The 16381-nt window shown below is 45.9% G+C and overlaps 1 protein-coding gene and 2 pseudogenes across 3 annotated transcripts in view; 1 reads left to right on the top strand and 2 right to left on the bottom strand.

Moving 5' to 3' along the window:
• The window catches only part of DENND5B (DENN domain containing 5B), a 212163-nt gene extending 210557 nt beyond the window's left edge, over nucleotides 1-1606 (bottom strand). For all 3 annotated transcript variants that reach the window (XM_053554201.1, XM_053554202.1, XM_053554203.1), the window contains exon 1: nucleotides 1298-1606. In XM_053554201.1, coding sequence (XP_053410176.1) covers nucleotides 1298-1418 — 121 coding nt within the window. In that variant the 5' untranslated portion in view covers nucleotides 1419-1606. The remainder of the gene's footprint in view (nucleotides 1-1297) is intronic.
• Nucleotides 1607-13811: 12205 nt separating this feature from the next.
• Nucleotides 13812-13905, top strand: LOC128562942 (uncharacterized; annotated as a pseudogene).
• Nucleotides 13906-16109: 2204 nt separating this feature from the next.
• LOC128563056 (uncharacterized) lies at nucleotides 16110-16197 on the bottom strand (annotated as a pseudogene).
• Between the last annotated feature and the right edge of the window lie 184 nt (nucleotides 16198-16381).

Below are 16381 nucleotides of genomic sequence, written 5' to 3'. Positions count from 1 at the left end.
CTACCGAGGGCCATAAAGTGAGACTCTGTCTCTACAAAAAAAAAAAAAAAAAAGTAAAGGACACTCACTGAGCTAAGATGTGGGTTGATAGGTATTGTATTTTAAGACTGAACAGTTTTGTTTACTACTGTTTATTATTTAATATTATACATTCTTCCCAGTCCCCCTCCCCCTGCCCTGGAAAAAAAAAATCCACGTTGGTGCAATCAGTAAGGAATTCCATGCCCAAAGGAAGCTGAAAGGCTATGACCTAAGTGTTTTAACACTGACACAGATAAAGTTCAGGCGGTAGATGTCACTTGTCTCACCCTTTTAATAACATCAAGATTCAGATTCCACGGAGGCAAGCAAAAAGAAATAGGCATGAAAAATGAAATCAGTCTTTTCTCCCCTGTATCCTCTCCACACTGAGCACTGCTCCCGCCCCCCATCACCCTTCAACGGCCCCCTTTGCCAGAGAAGGCTCCCCAGCACAGCCCTGCACTGCGCCATCAAGTTGAGTCAAGAGGAGGGACCGCAGACCGGTGCCCCTCCAGGAAAAACCTAAGCTCTAACACACGATGCACCCAAATGAGGGAAAAATCTCCAACTACTTAAAACTCAGGAACAGTGTAAGCAGTTAACAAAGCGTCGTGCCCGGTCCAGGGCATCCAAAGGTCCCCGCCAGCTCCCGTGACACTGCCAAATCGACAGGATTCCAAAAGGTGACTCGACCGTCATCACAGAACCCGAGGCGGGAGGAGGCGCAGACTGGGAACAGTCAAGTCCAGCTAGCCTCCCGCGGCGCGCCTGCCCCGCACGGCCACTACCACCTCGGTGGGCGCCACCGCTGCAGCCCAGCGGTCTCCGACACCCCCTCCCGCCAAGAGGCCTGAGCGCGGCATCACGCGTGAGGCCGAAACTTCACAGCCGGGGCTGAGGGGGAAAATACAGAGGACCGCCGCAAGGCCGGGGAGTCAGCGCGCCCAGTGAGTCACCGGCCGCCCCCGCGCGCAGCTGCGGGCTCAGGGGCCAGCGTGCAGCGCGGAGGCTGTGCCCCCAGGGCCGCCCGCTCTCCGGCCCCCGCGCGGGTTATTAATAACCCAGAGCATCCGAGACGAGAGCCCCCGGCCGCGCCGCGCCCGCGGGCTCAGCAGCGCGCCCTGCACGCGGAATAAATAACAATGTCATTAAATCGCCGCCCGAGCGCCCGTTCGGCCGAAGAGCGGCGGCGAGAGGCACCGCGGCGGGCTGACTTTGTCTCCGGCCCGCACCCCGCCTTCCGCGCGTCCCCCTCGCCGCCGCAGCCCGGCCTTACCCGCCAGTTCGTCGGGCTCCAGCCCGCTGTCCGCGTCGATTCCGCACAGCACGAAGTAGTGCGCGAAGCGGCAGGCGGCCGGGGAGGAGCCCGGGCCGGGCGCCGCGCTGCTCCCGCTCATCCCGGTCGCACCGCTCCGGTGGCCGCCGCCGCCCGGGAAGGCTTCTGAGGAGGCTGCAGCGGCCGCCGTTAAGGCTGTGGTCTGCGCGCCGGTCCTATGGCGACACTGGCGTGCCCATGGCCGCGCAGCCGTCGCTCGCCACCGCAGCTGGCTGCTTGCTCGGCGCCGGGGAAGCGGCCGCGGGCTCGCGCCCAGTTGGTCTGGATCCCGGCCGCGGGTGGGGGAGGGGCGCGCAGGGGGAGTGTCGCCGCGAGAGGCTCGCGCCGCCGCAGCTGCGCTGAGAGCCGGGAGCCGCGGCGTCTGGCGCCCGCAGGTCAGCTGAGCGCCGCTCGGGCTGTGGGAGCGCGGGGCGGGCGGGGGCGCTAGGGACCCGCGCGTGGGGCGGGGGCGGGGGCGGGAGCGCGCCCGCGAGGGGCGGGGACGCGCGCTCTGGCCGTGCGCGCGCGCCCAGCGGCCTCTTAGGGAGAGCCCGGCGCGGGCGGCGCTGATGCCCTCCCGCCCCGGCTGCGGCGTCAGGAGCGACTCTTCACACGCCCCTCCTAACCACCGCCAACCCACTAGAGGGCTAGCCTAAGAGTGGCATTCTGTCTTCTAAAAGAGATGTTGCCCGTCGTAATTTAGAAACAAAAAATGCAGCTTTGGGGAAGGTTAACAGTTGCTCGCAGATCATTGATTGCCCTTGCTGGACCGTCATCTTTTAAACTGTGACTTGTGCAAGCGCAAGTCATTTTAAGATCCTAGTCCTTGAATCCTTCCCTCAGCCCGCACCCCTATTCACAAGCCACCCTTCCCAGGGAATTGGTGACAAATCAACAGTGACCGCGGTGTGGGGGGCACAAAACAACTCAATATCCACAAGGCTTTCAGACCTCTAAAAGATCTCCAATAAGCAACCCCACCCCTTCTGAAATTCATCCTGACATTTTCCAGGACAGCGTAAAGTAGCCGAGGTGCTCCAGTTCCAAAGCTCCGTACTCATTTGATGTTATCGGGTCTGAAATACAATTGGAGGCTGATTAGGCAACAGGAATTAGAACCTGAACTCTGCTACTCATGAGGCATGGCTTTCTTATCCTGGTCAACCTTGACCTTTAACTCTTCAAAAAGAACTCACCAACCATTTATTTTCCTTTGACAGATAAAAAACTAAATCCATTCCATTCCCACAAGGCCATCCCTTCCGCACCACTTCCTGCCCTCCCCTTTCAGGGTTTGGTGGGGGGGTCATGAACACCACTGGTGGACACGCAAGCAAACCTTCCAAAGAGGTGGACTGAGAGGATCTCAATTATTTGACTGAATAATGGTCTTCCTGGAAGACATGTATGCATGCAGCCATCATTTAATGTAGCTTGTACTGTGTATCCTCACTTTCTCTTCTTTTTTCAATTTTGAAATGTAAAAAGAATCCAGAAATCAGGGTGAGCCATAGCCAGGGTCATTGACCTTTAGCTCCTACGGGGCCCTGCACTTCTCCTTGAAAACATTTGTAATGATTTTTCTGTGTTTTCTTAGCTGGGTTGTAAATACAGAGCAGGAGTTGTGTGCTCTCTGGTTCTTCATAGTATTGGTATCTAGCAAAACCCTAGTCCCACCTGGCCCCTCAATTAATATTTGAGTGATGAAAGGATGGTTATCTAGGTGGTAACAGATTATTGACAACACTGGGAAAATACATAAACTTTAATATCTGTACCATATTTATGAACACAATTACTGTTACACAATTATTGCTTTTCCTCACATAGTGTTGAAGTGCCTGAAACAATTTCACTAGTAAGGAAAGAAGAGAGTGGCTGGGTATGTATATAATGTTTATCCTGTCTTTGGTGGTAGCCTCTAGAAGAATGTCAGATTCTTGGCTAATCAAACAAAACACAATAGAAAACTAATCGACTATTTGCATCAGCCAAGGGACACGTTTATTTTTTGTCTGAAGAGTAACTGATTTATTAGCCTGTAACCCTTGCGTTAAAGATGAAAAATATAGAAGCCCTAATAAACAGAATGCATGCATTATAATACTGTATATTAATCTCATCTAAATAGACAAAATTCCTAAGATCATTCCTAAAACTTCCAAGCAAATAGTACACATTACAGGATTCAACACTAATTTGAAAATATCTGGATTCTTTCCTAATTGTCACTTCAAAATGATGCTTTGTACGAATACTCTGCATTAAACTTCAATGATACAAAGTTGAAAGGATACTCAAGAATTAGCTGGGGCAGCGCCTGTGGCTCAAGTGAGTGGGGTGCCAGCCCCATATACCAAGGGTGGCGGGTTTGAACCCGGCCCCAGCCAAACTGCAATAAAAAAAATAGCTGGGCGTTCTGGTGGGAGCCTGTAGTCCCAGCTACTCAGGAGGCTGAGGCAAGAATATCGCCTAAGTCCAAGAGCTGGAGGTTGCTGTGAGCTGTGATGTCCTAGCACTCTACAGAGGGTGACAAAGTGAGACTCTGTCTCTAAAAAATAAAGAAGAATTAGTTACGTATCATTAACAGCATGCATGTTCTTTTCCAAAATAATGAGATAGAAGTAAATTAGCTAAGTGAAGAAAAGCTTTTTTTTTAGACAGAGTCTCACTCTTTTGCCCTGGGTAGAGTGCTGTGTCTTCATAGCGTATAGCAACCTCAAATGCTTGGGTTCAAGCAATCCTCTTGCCTCAGCCTCCCGAATAGCTAGGCCCACAGGCACCCACCACAACACCAGCTATTTTTAGAGACAGGGTCTCCCTCTTGCTCAGACTGGTCTCCAACTTCTGAGCTCAAGCAATCCACCTGTCTCAGCCTCCCATCATGCTATAGGTGTGAGCCACCATGCCCAGCCTAACAAAAGTGATTTAAAATAAATCTCCCCAAATATTAAATTGTGTTGAGAAGAGAGATCATAAATATCACTTTCCCAGGCTAATAAGACAAGGCTTGCCAGCAACCATTCTTCACCACCATTTTGCCATTCAGCAAAGGGAGAAGGAATTGTTTGGTAATGTAATTATTCAGAGCCCAAAACAATCTCTAGACCTCTATTCATTAGAGACACCCACAAGTGTCACCAGGTGAGTCGTACTCAGTCAATCCCCCACTCCTTTGCTTCTTGCAGCGTATCTTGGCCAGCTCAGCTACCCCAAGCATCCCACGCCCTCCATTTGAGGCATTACGAGAAAATCCTTTAGAGACAGCAGATCATTGCTCAGATACTTAACAGTGTGGCCTTCCATTCTGCTGTTATTCCTTATGCATTTGCTGTCTGAATTGGGAACTTGCAGTGGAAGCAATAATCCATTTATTTTAACCTCTAAATAGCACAAACCATGCCAAACTATGACAATTCCAACAAAAGAATTTTTTTTTTTTTTTTTGTGGTTTTTGGCCAGGGCTAGGTTTGAACCCGCCACTCTAGCATATGGGACCAGCGCCCTACTCCTTGAGCCACAGGCACCGCCCCAAAAGAAAATCTTGACTGACATTTTCTAATGCCAGGGTTTTAGTTTTCTGAGAAAACTTACCATAACAAAAGGTTATTTGGAAAATCAATACTGTAGAACATCCATAGTTGATGGTTTTCCTACACTAACCCCCTACTTAAGTTTGGCTCAAAGTATGAATGACCTTGAATAGGGGAAATGGACTCTCAAAATCCTATATCTACCTTGCTAATACCTGAAAGAGTTTTAACTAGCTTTAAAAACACACACACAGGGCGGCGCCTGTGGCTCAGTGAGTAGGGCGCTGGCCCCATATGCCGAGGGTGGTGGTTCAAACCTGCCCCGGCCAAACTGCAACAAAAAAAAAATAGCCGGGCGTTGTGGCGGGTGCCTGTAGTCCCAGCTTCTTGGGAGGCTGAGGCAGGAGAATTGCGTAAGCCCAAGAGTTAGAGGTTGCTGTGAGCTGTGACGCCACAGCACCCTACCCCAGGGCGGTACAGTGAGACACTATCTCTACAAAAAAACACACACACAAAAAGACTTTTTTAAGAGAGCAGTTTTAGCTTCACAGAAAAACTGAGAGGAAGTTTAGAGATTTCCTGTCTCTTAATGAGCTATTAAAGAGTTTGCTGAATAATATTTGAGATCTAAGCTGACTCCCTTATTTTACAAATAAAAATATATAAAGTTCACAGAATTGTGGTAACATATCCAAACACACATTTTTAGTGGGAGAAATGGTAGCAAATCCTAAAAGACTGGTCTGCAGAATATCTTAAAGACCTTTTTCATTCTAATGCCTGTAAGTCTATGAAATCTCTTAAATTAACTAATCTTTCTCTTACATGCTGCTCACAACTTCTTTTCAAAGATGCTCTTTGGAATTTGATTATTTTTTTTTTACTGTTATAACATAAATTTTGCAAATGAATAGAAAGAAAGCATAGAATAATGAACACATATAATTATATATCCATCACCTAGTTTTAATACTGGATTAGCGTCATTTTTGTTTCATCTGTTTTTTACTAAGTGACTGAGGCATACATTTCATAACATTTGTGAACATATCTGTTTGTTTTCTACTAAGTTGCACCTTCTTCATCTTCCCAATGAAATCTTCTTTTTCCCTTAAAGCTCGCACAAAATGTCCAACATTAGTTTCTACTCATCATTTATTCTAGACCTATTATCTCATATTCATTTTTTTCAATAATACTATACTGAATTCGTAAGCAATTATTTTCTCCTTTCTCTCATTCCCTTCAAACTGTTCTCTCAAGAGTTACAATCCAGCCCAGGCCCGCCAAACAACAATGATCGTTGCAACTGAAAAATAGCCAGGCGTTGTGGCAGGCACCTGTAGTCTCAGCTACTGGGAGGCTGAGGCAAGAGAATCGCCTAAGCCCAGGAGTTGGAGGTTGCTGTGAGCTATGATGCCATAGCCCTCTACTGAGGGCAATAAACTATGACTCTGTTTCTAAAAAAAAAAAGTTTAATTTGTGGCCAGGCATGGTGGCTCATGCCTGTAATCCTAGTGATACCAGAATGTCACTCTTCGGTAGGTTCTTGGTCTGTATGATTCGAAGAATCAAGCTGCAGACCGCAGATCAGTGGTAAGACAGGATTTATTTACAGAAAAGAATACAGAAGCGCCAGAGCTCCTGGCAGAGAGAGAAAACCCAAGGTGGGAGAGACAAGCTCTCTCTCTCTGTCTTTAGGCTCTTTGTCTAGGAGTATATATAGTCACATGGGGCCCTCGGTAGTTACATTTAGGGTGTCTGGGACACGTCTGGTTGTGTCTGGGACATGTCTGGGTTGTGTCTGGCTCGCAAATGAATGGCTACAATCCCTTTCATTCCCAGGCCTAAGAAATGGTGCCCTCCCGCCTACCCTCCAGCCCTCTGGTTCCTCTGCTTGCTCCCACCGCACCAACATTGCCAAGGCAGAGGCAGCTGGTCTGCTCCCCCCAGCTCCACGAGCTGGCTGGGATGCCACTTGTCCTATATCACTAGCACTCTGGGAGGCTGAGGTGGGTGGATTGCCTCAGGTCACGGGTTCGAGACCAGCCTGAGCATGAGCGAGACCCCCTAAAAATAGGTAGGCCTTGTGTCGGGCACTTGTAGTCACAACTACTGGGGAGGCTGAGGCAAGAGAATCACTGAAGCCCAAGAGTTTGAGGTTGCTGTGAGCTGTGATGCCATGTACTCTAAAAGGGGCAACGAAGTGAGACTGTCTCAGAAAAAAAAAAGTTTAATTTGTAAAAAGGGAATGGGTTAGAAAAAATGTAATTTGGATCTTCAGTAACGAACTTGATTTCATGTTATAAATTTGTAATCTTTCTCCATATCATCTAAAAATTTTATGGTTGAAAAGGCAAGGTGGCTCATACCTGTATTTCTAGCTCTCTGGTAGGCTGAGGCAGGTGGATTATTTGAGCTCAGGAGTTCAAGACCAGCCTGAGAGAGAATAAACACCTCAGCCTCCCAGAGTGCTAGGATTACAGGCGTGAGCCAATGTGCCCAGCCCTCTTTTAAATTTTAAATTGTAGAACTCTCATCCATGTATTCTCTCTCCGAATTCAGAATTCTTTGTAATTGGTCCCACACAGTTTACTATTACATTATTGATTATTTCAGGTATATTAATTTTTTTTTTTTAGAGACAGAGTCTCACTTTATGGCCCTCCGTAGAGTGCCGTGGCCTCACACAGCTCACAGCAACCTCCAACTCCTGGGCTTAAGCGATTCTCCTGCCTAGCCTCCGAGTAGCTGGGACTACAGGTGCCCGCCACAATGCCCAGCTATTTCTTGGTTGCAGTTCAACCAGGGCTGGGCCTGAACCCGCCACCCTCGGTATGTGGGGCCGGCGCCCTACTGACTGAGCCACAGGTGCCGCCCAGGTATATTAATTTTTTTAGTCTGTTCAGGCTGCTATGACATATTGTTATAAATTGGGTGGTTTATAAACAACAGAATATTTTTTTCTCGCTGTCTGGAAGCTGAGAGGTCCAAGATCTAGGCACCAAAGGATTTGATGTCTGGTGAAGGCCAGTTTTCTAATTCATAGATGGAACTGTCTCACTGTGTCCTCCTCATACTCATATGGTAAAAGAAAAGACCTAGCTCCCTGGGGCCTCTTCTAAGGACACTAATCCTTTTCATAAAGGGGCCAGCTCCATAACCTGATCACCTCCTAACAGCCCCACTTCTAATACCTTGGGGGTCAGGACTTCAACATATGAATTGTTGGGAGACACAAACATTCAGACCATGGCATTATCTTCTTCCCAATTTGTGCAGCTGAGAGCTTCTAGAAGTCAGAAACTGTTTTCTCATTCTTCACTTCCACACAACAGTTTATGTTTTCAGAAAATTGATGGAGTAAATGCATCCCTCAGCTTCCTCAACCAAGAGCATGCACCAATTCTAAAAATAGAACAAAGATCTTCTGTGCTTTTCAGTGATAATCGATATGACTATTTATGAGGCAATTATTTTAAGTTTAGCAGTTTAGACATAATCTCATCATTGAATCAGGCTTGAAATCTTAGAGAGAAATTTCAAGATGTTTATCTGCCTTAGTTCCATTCTAAGCAACCATTATCCTCCACACTTATACTCCCCTCCACAAGCATCACTTCTAGGGAGCAATTTGAGCTTACATAATAGTCTTTGGAAAACATTTTGGAAAGTACCACTTCTGTTTTAGGAAAACTATGGACTCACTTTCCTTTCTCTCTCTCTCTTAAGAATTCTTCTCCTATGACTATTTCCTTTAACTTCAGACTCAAAACAATAATTAAAAGTGGCAAGAAAGATGCTGGGAGAAAAGCCAATTTAATTATACTGGCGGAATAATTGTTTCTGACTTTCCGCTTGCCCATTGTGATTTTTTGGGAGCAAAAAAAAATTAATACCAGACTCCAACCATCTTCAAACAAGTAAAAATTATAATCTGGTGGGTTCCTATTTAAAGTAACAGAATCCAAGGCAACGTAAGAGGCTTAATTTTGGTTATGCGTGTGATTAAGAGTAGGAGAGAGCATTACCTAGTAGTGAAGCACCAAGAACGTGAATCAACCATTTTAAATTTATACTCTCCTTTCATCAAGGTTTGAGATGTATAAATTAACTTTATCTCCCTGTACTTAGCTTCTCTGTCCTTAAAGTATAAGGAAATTCTTTATTACTTCACAAAGTTGTTGACGTGCTAGGCTTGTCAAATCTAGCTCTTCAAAGAAATCGATTTGTATATAAATGACCCTATGCACAAGTATAATCTGAAATTTAAATTTTTTTTAATTGGCAGATAAAATTGTGTGTATTTATCATGTGCAACAAGATGTTTTGAAGTAGCATACACAGTGGAATGACTAAAACTAGTGAACATATGCATTACCTTTAATCCTAATTTACATTGAGACCACCATATTTTTCTTTTCTTTCTTTTTTAGCGACAGAGTCTCACTTTGTCGCCCTCGGTAGAGTGCTGTGGTATCACAGCTCACAGCAACCTCCAGCTCTTGGGCTTAGGTGATTCTCTTGCCTCAGCCTCCCAAGTAGCTGGGGCCACAGGCGCCCACCACAACACCAGGCTATTTTTTGTTGCAGTTTGGCTGGGGCAGGTTTGAACCAGCCACCCTCTGTATATGGGGCCAGCGGCCTAATTAGCCACAGGCGCTGCCCAAGACCACCATATTTTTCAAAAGTGAAATTTTTTTTTTTTTTGTACAGACAGAGTCTCACTTTATGGCCCTCGGTAGCCGTGGCATCACACAGCTCACAGCAACCTCCAACTCCTGGGCTTCAGCGATTCTCTTGCCTCATCCTCCCAAGTAGCTGGGACTACAGGCACCCGCCACAACGCCCAGCTATTTTTTGGTTGCAGTTTGGCCGGGGCCGGGTTTGAACCCGCCACCCTCAGTATATGGGGCCGGCGCCTTACCGACTGAGCCACAGGCGCCGCCCATCAAAAGTGAAATTTTTGCATGTACCTGTAGTCCCAGAAACTTGGGAGGTTGAGTCAGAAGGATCAGTTTAACCCCAGAGTTCAAGTCCAGCCTGGGCAACAGATTGAGATTCCTGTCTCAAAAAAAAAAGTGAAATTTTATTCACAAAGGTAGATTATACAGGTGGCCCTTGAATAACCTGAGTTTGAACTGTGATAGTCTTATCATACATGTGTTCTAATTTTCTTTTTTTTTTTTTTTTTGTAGAGACAGAGTTTCACTTTATGGCCCTCAGTAGAGTGCCATGGCCTCACACAGCTCACAGCAACCTCCAACTCCTGAAGTTAGGCGATTCTCCTGCCTCAGCCTCCTGAGTAGCTGGGACTACAGCCGCCCGCCACAACGCCCGGCTATTTTTTTGTTGCAGTTTGGCCGGGGCTGGGTTTTCAACCCGCCACCTCAGTATATGGGGCCAGCGCCCTGCCACAGGCGCCGCCCATGTGTTCTAATTTTCTTTGCCTCTGTCACCCGGGAGTCAACAAGACCAACCTTTCCATTTCCTCCTCAGCCTACTCAACTCAAAGATGATGAGGATGAGACCTTTATGATGACCTACTTCCACTCAAGGAGGAGTAATTATATTTCTCTTCCTTCTTTTTTTTGTAGAGACAGAGTCTCACTTTATGGCCCTCGGTAGAGTGCCGTGGCCTCACACAGCTCACAGCAACCTCCAACTCCTGGGCTTAGGCGATTCTCTTGCCTCAGCCTCCTGAGTTGCTGGGACTATGGGCGCCCGCCACAACACCTGGCTATTTTTTTGGTTGCAGTTTGGCCAGGGCCGGGTTTGAACCCACCACCCTCAGTATATGGGGCCGGCGCCTTACCGATTGAGCCACAGGCACCGCCCTTTCTCTTCCTTCTGATTTCCTTTCTTTCTTTTCTTTTTTTTTTTTTTGCAAGAGTCTCATTCTGTCACTCTGGCATCACAGCTCACAGCAACCTCAAACTCTTGAGTTCAAACAATCCTCTTGCCTCACCTTCCCAAGTAGCTGGGACTACAGGCACCTGCCACAACTCCCAGCTAATTTTTCTATTTTTAGTAGAGAGGGTCTCACTCTTACTCAGGCTGGTCTTAAACTCCTCAGCCAAAGCAATCCACCCACCTTGGCCTCTCAGAATGCTAGGATTATAGCCTTATGATTTTCTTTATAATATGTTCTTTCCTTTAGCTTACTTAGTGTAAGAAGACTGTATATCTAATACATATAACATATATCATATATGATAATTGACTGTTAATGTTGTCCGTAAGGCTTGTGGTCAACAGTAGGCTATTAATAGTTAAGTCTAGGGAGAGTCAAAAGTTATATGCAAAGTTTTGACTTCACAGGGGGTTGGTTCCCCTAACCCTTACAAGTTCAAGAGTCACCTGTATTCAAATTATAAATTCAAATGTTTTTTCTTGCATCAGTAAATACCAGTTTGAGATTACTGAAAAAGTTAAAAATATTTGGTGCAGTGGCTCATGCCTATAATCCCAGCACTTTGGGAAGCTAAAGCAGGAGGATAGCTTGCACCTAGGAATTCAAGACCAACCTGGGAGACCTCCCTGCATCATAGGGAGATCCTCATTTCTAACAAAAAAAAAAAAAAATTAACTGGGTGTTGTGGTGGGCACCTGTAGTCCCAGATACTCAGAAGGCTGAGGCAGAGGATGGGTTATAACCAGAAGTCTAAGATTACAATGAGCTATGATGATGCCACTGTACTCCAGCCAACAGAGTGAGACCCTGTCCCCCCAAAACACATTTCACACATCCTTTTTCTTTTTTTTTTTCTTCTGAGACAGAGTCTCACTATGTCACCCTTGATAGAGTGCCGTGGCGTCACAGTTCACAGCAACCTCATACTCTTGGGCTTAAGCGATTCTCTTGCCTTAGCCTCCCAAGTAGCTGGGACTACAGGTGCCCGCTACAACACCCAGCTATTTTTTGTTGTTGTTGTTGTTGCAGTTGTTTAGCTGGCCCAGACCGGGTTCGAACCCACCAGCTGCAGTGTATGTGGCTGGCACCGTAACCACTGTGATACAGGAGCCAAGCCAAGACACATCCTTTTTTATCTCCTTAGCTTTCATAAATAACATTAAATGTATATTTCTTTGTGATTAAATTCTTTTTTTTTTTTTTGTGGAGACTGGGTCTCACTTTATCGCCCTCAGTGGAGTGCTGTGGCATCACACGGCTCACAGCAACCTCCAACTCCTGGGCTTAAGCGATTCTCTTGCCTCAGCCTCCCGAGTAGCTGGGACTACAGGCGCCCGCCACAACGCCCGGCTATGTGATTAAATTCTTATTGTGTATGTCATATAAATTAGACCACTACAAATTCACAAAAAGAATAGTTTATTTCAACCTTTAAAAATGAATAGAGAAAAATACAGGTAACTCTCAGACATACATTTTGAAATTTTTAATTATTAAGAACATAAACTTCAAGCCTAGAATACCTGCTAAAACCTCTTCATAAATTCCCTTTCTACAAATCCATTAGAGTTATCTAGACACTGAAACCAGGCCAGGCATTATGGCTCACACCTATACTACTAGCACATTGGGAGGCTGAAACAGGAGGATCTCTTGAAGTGAGGAGTTCTAGACTAGTGAGGACAACATTGTAAGACAACATAGTCCTAGCCTCTTGGGAGACTGAGCCAATTTCTTAAATTCTTAAACCCATGAGTTTGAGGTTGCAGTGAGCTATGACCCCACCACCATACGCTAGCAGCCAGGGAACAGAGTGAGACCCTGTCTCAAAAAAAAAAAAAAAAATGGCAGTACCTAAAGCTCAATGAATAGGGCACTGCCCACATACACCCAGGCTGGGGTGCCACCAGAAATTTTTTTTTTTTGAGACAGTCTTACTTTGTCACCCTCAGTAGAGTGCTGTGCTGTCATAGCTCACAGCAACCTCAAACTCTTGGGTTCAAGCAATTCTCTTGCCTCAGGCTCCTGAATAGCTGGAACTACAGGCACCTGCCACAACACCCAGCTATTTTTCAGAGACCCGGTTTCACTCTGGCTCAGGCTGGTCTCGAACCTGTGAGCTCAGCCAATCTACCTGCCTGGGCCTCACACAGTGCTAGGATTACAGGCCTGAGTCACCGCACCTGGCCTATAGATAGAAAAAAAAAATTTTTTTTTGAGACAGAGTTGTACTTATGTCGCCCTCCATAGAGTGCTGTGGCATCACAGCTCACAGCAATCTCAAACTCTTGGGCTTAAGCAATTCTCTTGCCTCAGCCTCGCAAGTAGCTGGGACTACAGGCACCCGCCACAACGCCTAGCTTTTTTTGTTGTTGTAGTTGTCATTGTTGTTTAGCTGTCACAGTCTGGGTTCAAACCCACCAGCTTTGGTATATGCAGCTGGCGCTGTAACCACTGTGCTACAGGCGCCAAGCTTACAGTTAGTAATTTTTAAATATTGTGGAGCTACCTTTCAACATCGTTGGGTAAAAAGTGAATTCTTGAGATCCCCTCTAGGACAACATATGGCTGGATTATAATAAAGAAGTACAGTAGGGTGGCGCCTGTGGCTCAAGGAGTAGTGGGTTCAAACCCAGCCCCGGCCAAAAACCACAAAAAAAAAAGAACTACAATAATAACAGAAATAAAAATTTTTTAACAAAAAGTTAATGAAAAACGGAGAGCTTACTAAGTTAATATCAGCATTTAGACAGTAAAACATTATCTGTCTTGTAATGTACTATATTTTAAAATGTTAACACTAGCTACAGGCAGGCAGTAGCTACACAAAGGTAGCAATTAATGCGACAGCAGTTGAGTGTTGAGGCCAAATTAGAGGGAATTATTTACTCTCACTGCTGTGATTGGAAGTGTTTAGGAGGCACCCAGAAGCTACAACAAAGGAGGTGATGGTTAAATACACACTACTTTTTATATTCATCTTGAAATGTACAATTTCACAAAATCCTTTCAAAAAAAAACAACTCCAGTACTCACATTGGCGGCACGTATACTAAAATTAGAATGATCCAGAGAAGATTAGTATGGCCTCTGTGCAAGAAAAAGAAAAGAAAAACAACCGTAAAGCAAGTGAAATAGATAAAAACAATCTATAGTCTTATATCCTGTGTGTCTGTTTTTGAACAGCAGCCAGAGGCTCCAAACGTTGGATAAATATTGAACTCTTAAACTTTTGTTATGAAAATTTCCAAACTTATACAAAACAGAAAGGCTAGAAAAATTAGTCCCCGAGTATCTATTACCCAGATTCAACATCTCTCAACATATGGCCCATCTATTTCATTTATAGCCCTACTGCTCCCACCTCCTCCTCACTAGATTATTTAAAATCAACTGTTGGATATCATACCAGATCATTTCACCATAAAAGACTACAGAATGTATATCTAGGAGATTAAGAATTTTTATTCAACGGCTGGGTGTGGTGGCTCACACCTGTAATCCCAGCACTCTAGGAGGCCAAGGTGGGTGGATTGTCTGGAGTTCGAGCTCAGGAGTTGGAGACCAGTCTTTTTTTTTTTTTTGTAGAGACAGAGTCTCACTGTACCGCCCTCTGGTAGAGTGCCGTGGCGTCACACGGCTCACAGCAACCTCTAACTCTTGGGCTTACGTGATTCTCTTGCCTCAGCCTCCCGAGCAGCTGAGACTACAGGCGCCCGCCACAACGCCCGGCTATTTTTTTGTTGCAGTTTGGCCGGGGCTGGGTTTGAACCCGCCACCCTCGGCATATGGGGCCGGCGCCCTACTCACTGAGCCACAGGCGCCGCCCGGAGACCAGTCTTAGCAAGAGCAGAGACCCCATCTCTAAAAAAAAAAATTAACCAGGCATTCTGTTGGGAACCTGTAATCTCAGCAGAAGGAATACTTGAACCCAGGAGTTGGAGGTTGCTATGAGCTAAGCTAAATGTATTTTTAGAAGATGGGTCTCACTTTGCTTAGGCTGGTCTCAAACTCCTCAGCTCAAGTGCAGTCCTCCCAGCATGCTAGGATTACAGGTATTAGCCACAGTGCCCAGACAGGAATATGAATTTTTGAGTACATTTATTTACTTTTTACTTTTTTTTTTTGGAGATGGAGTCTCACTCTGTCCCCTGGCTAGAGTGCCCTGGCATGATAGCTCACAGCAATCTCCAACTCTTGGGCTCAAGTTATCCTCTTGCCTCAGCCTCCCAAGTAGCTGGGACTACACACGCCCACCACAACACCTGGCTATTTTTATTTTGTTTTTTTTTGTTTGTTTGTTTTTGGCCGGGGCTAGGTTTGAACCCACCACCTCCGGCATATGGGACCAGCGCCCTACTCCTTGAGCCACAGGCGCTGCCCACCTGGCTATTTTTAGAGATCAGGTCTCACTCTTGCTCAGGCTGGTCTCAAGCTCCTCAGCTCAGGCGATCCACCTGCCTCAGCCTCCCAGAATGCTAGAATTACAGGCATGAGCCATGACCAGCCCCATACAGAACTCTTGCTTTTCTCTGATTAAGCTACCAAAGCTATTCCTCACAGTTTTCCCCATTTCAGCTCATGGTCCTGCCATTCACATTTGATTAGATTCCAAACCAGAAGTCATTTCTTTTTTTCAGCTTTTATTTAAAGATGAACAGAAATCATTCTTAATTCTGTTTTTGTTTGTTTGTTTGTTTTGTTTTTGGCCGGGGCAGGGTTTGAACCTGCCACCTCCAGCATATGGGACCAGCGCCCTACCCCTTTTGAGCCACAGGCGCTGCCCTCTGTTTTTTTTTTTTTTTCAAGAATAAATGCAATATTTAACATCTAACCCCCCCCCCAGAAATGGGATCTACATTCAAAATAGATGTTAAGGGCGGCACCTGTGGCTCAGTCGGTAAGGTGCCGGCCCCATATACCGAGGGTGGCGGGTTCAAACCCGGCCTCAGCTGAACTACAACCAAAAAATAGCCGGGCGTTGTGGCGGGCACCTGTAGTCCCAGCTACTCGGGAGGCTGAGGCAAAAGAATTGCTTAAGCCTAGGAGTTGGAAGTTGCTGTGAGCTGTGTGATGCCATGGCACTCTACCGAGGGCCATAAAGTGAGACTCTGTCTCTACAAAAAAAGAAAATAGATGTTAAATCCAACGCTTTGTACCAACTCCATTGCTATCACCCAAGTTCAGTGATCCTCAAATGTTTGGGTCTCAGGATCCCTTTACTCTCTCAGAAACTTCTTGAACTCCAAAGAACTTTGTTTATATGGGTTACATTAACACTCATCATAAGTATTAGAAATTAGAGCTGAGACAATATTTTTTTTCACATCAGACAGGTAATATGCTGACAGTGTAACAGGGTTTGAGGAAGCTTGTAAAAACACAGTCATCATGCTTATGAACTAGAAAAGGATATAGAACTGAAACAAATTAAAATTATTTAATCATTAAAAGTAATAACTGTAGGCTCGGCGCCTGTGGCTCAAGCGGCTAAGGCGCCAAGCCACATGCACCTGAGCTGGCGGGTTTGAATCCAGCCCGGGCCGCCAAACAACAATGACAGCTGCAACCAAAAAAATAGCTGGGCGTTGTGGCGGG

This window comes from Nycticebus coucang, chromosome 12, assembly GCF_027406575.1.
Source record: "Nycticebus coucang isolate mNycCou1 chromosome 12, mNycCou1.pri, whole genome shotgun sequence".
Taxonomy (NCBI): domain Eukaryota; kingdom Metazoa; phylum Chordata; class Mammalia; order Primates; family Lorisidae; genus Nycticebus; species Nycticebus coucang.
The sequence above is the reverse complement of the archived record's forward strand: the minus strand, read 5'-3'. Positions and strand labels throughout refer to the sequence as shown.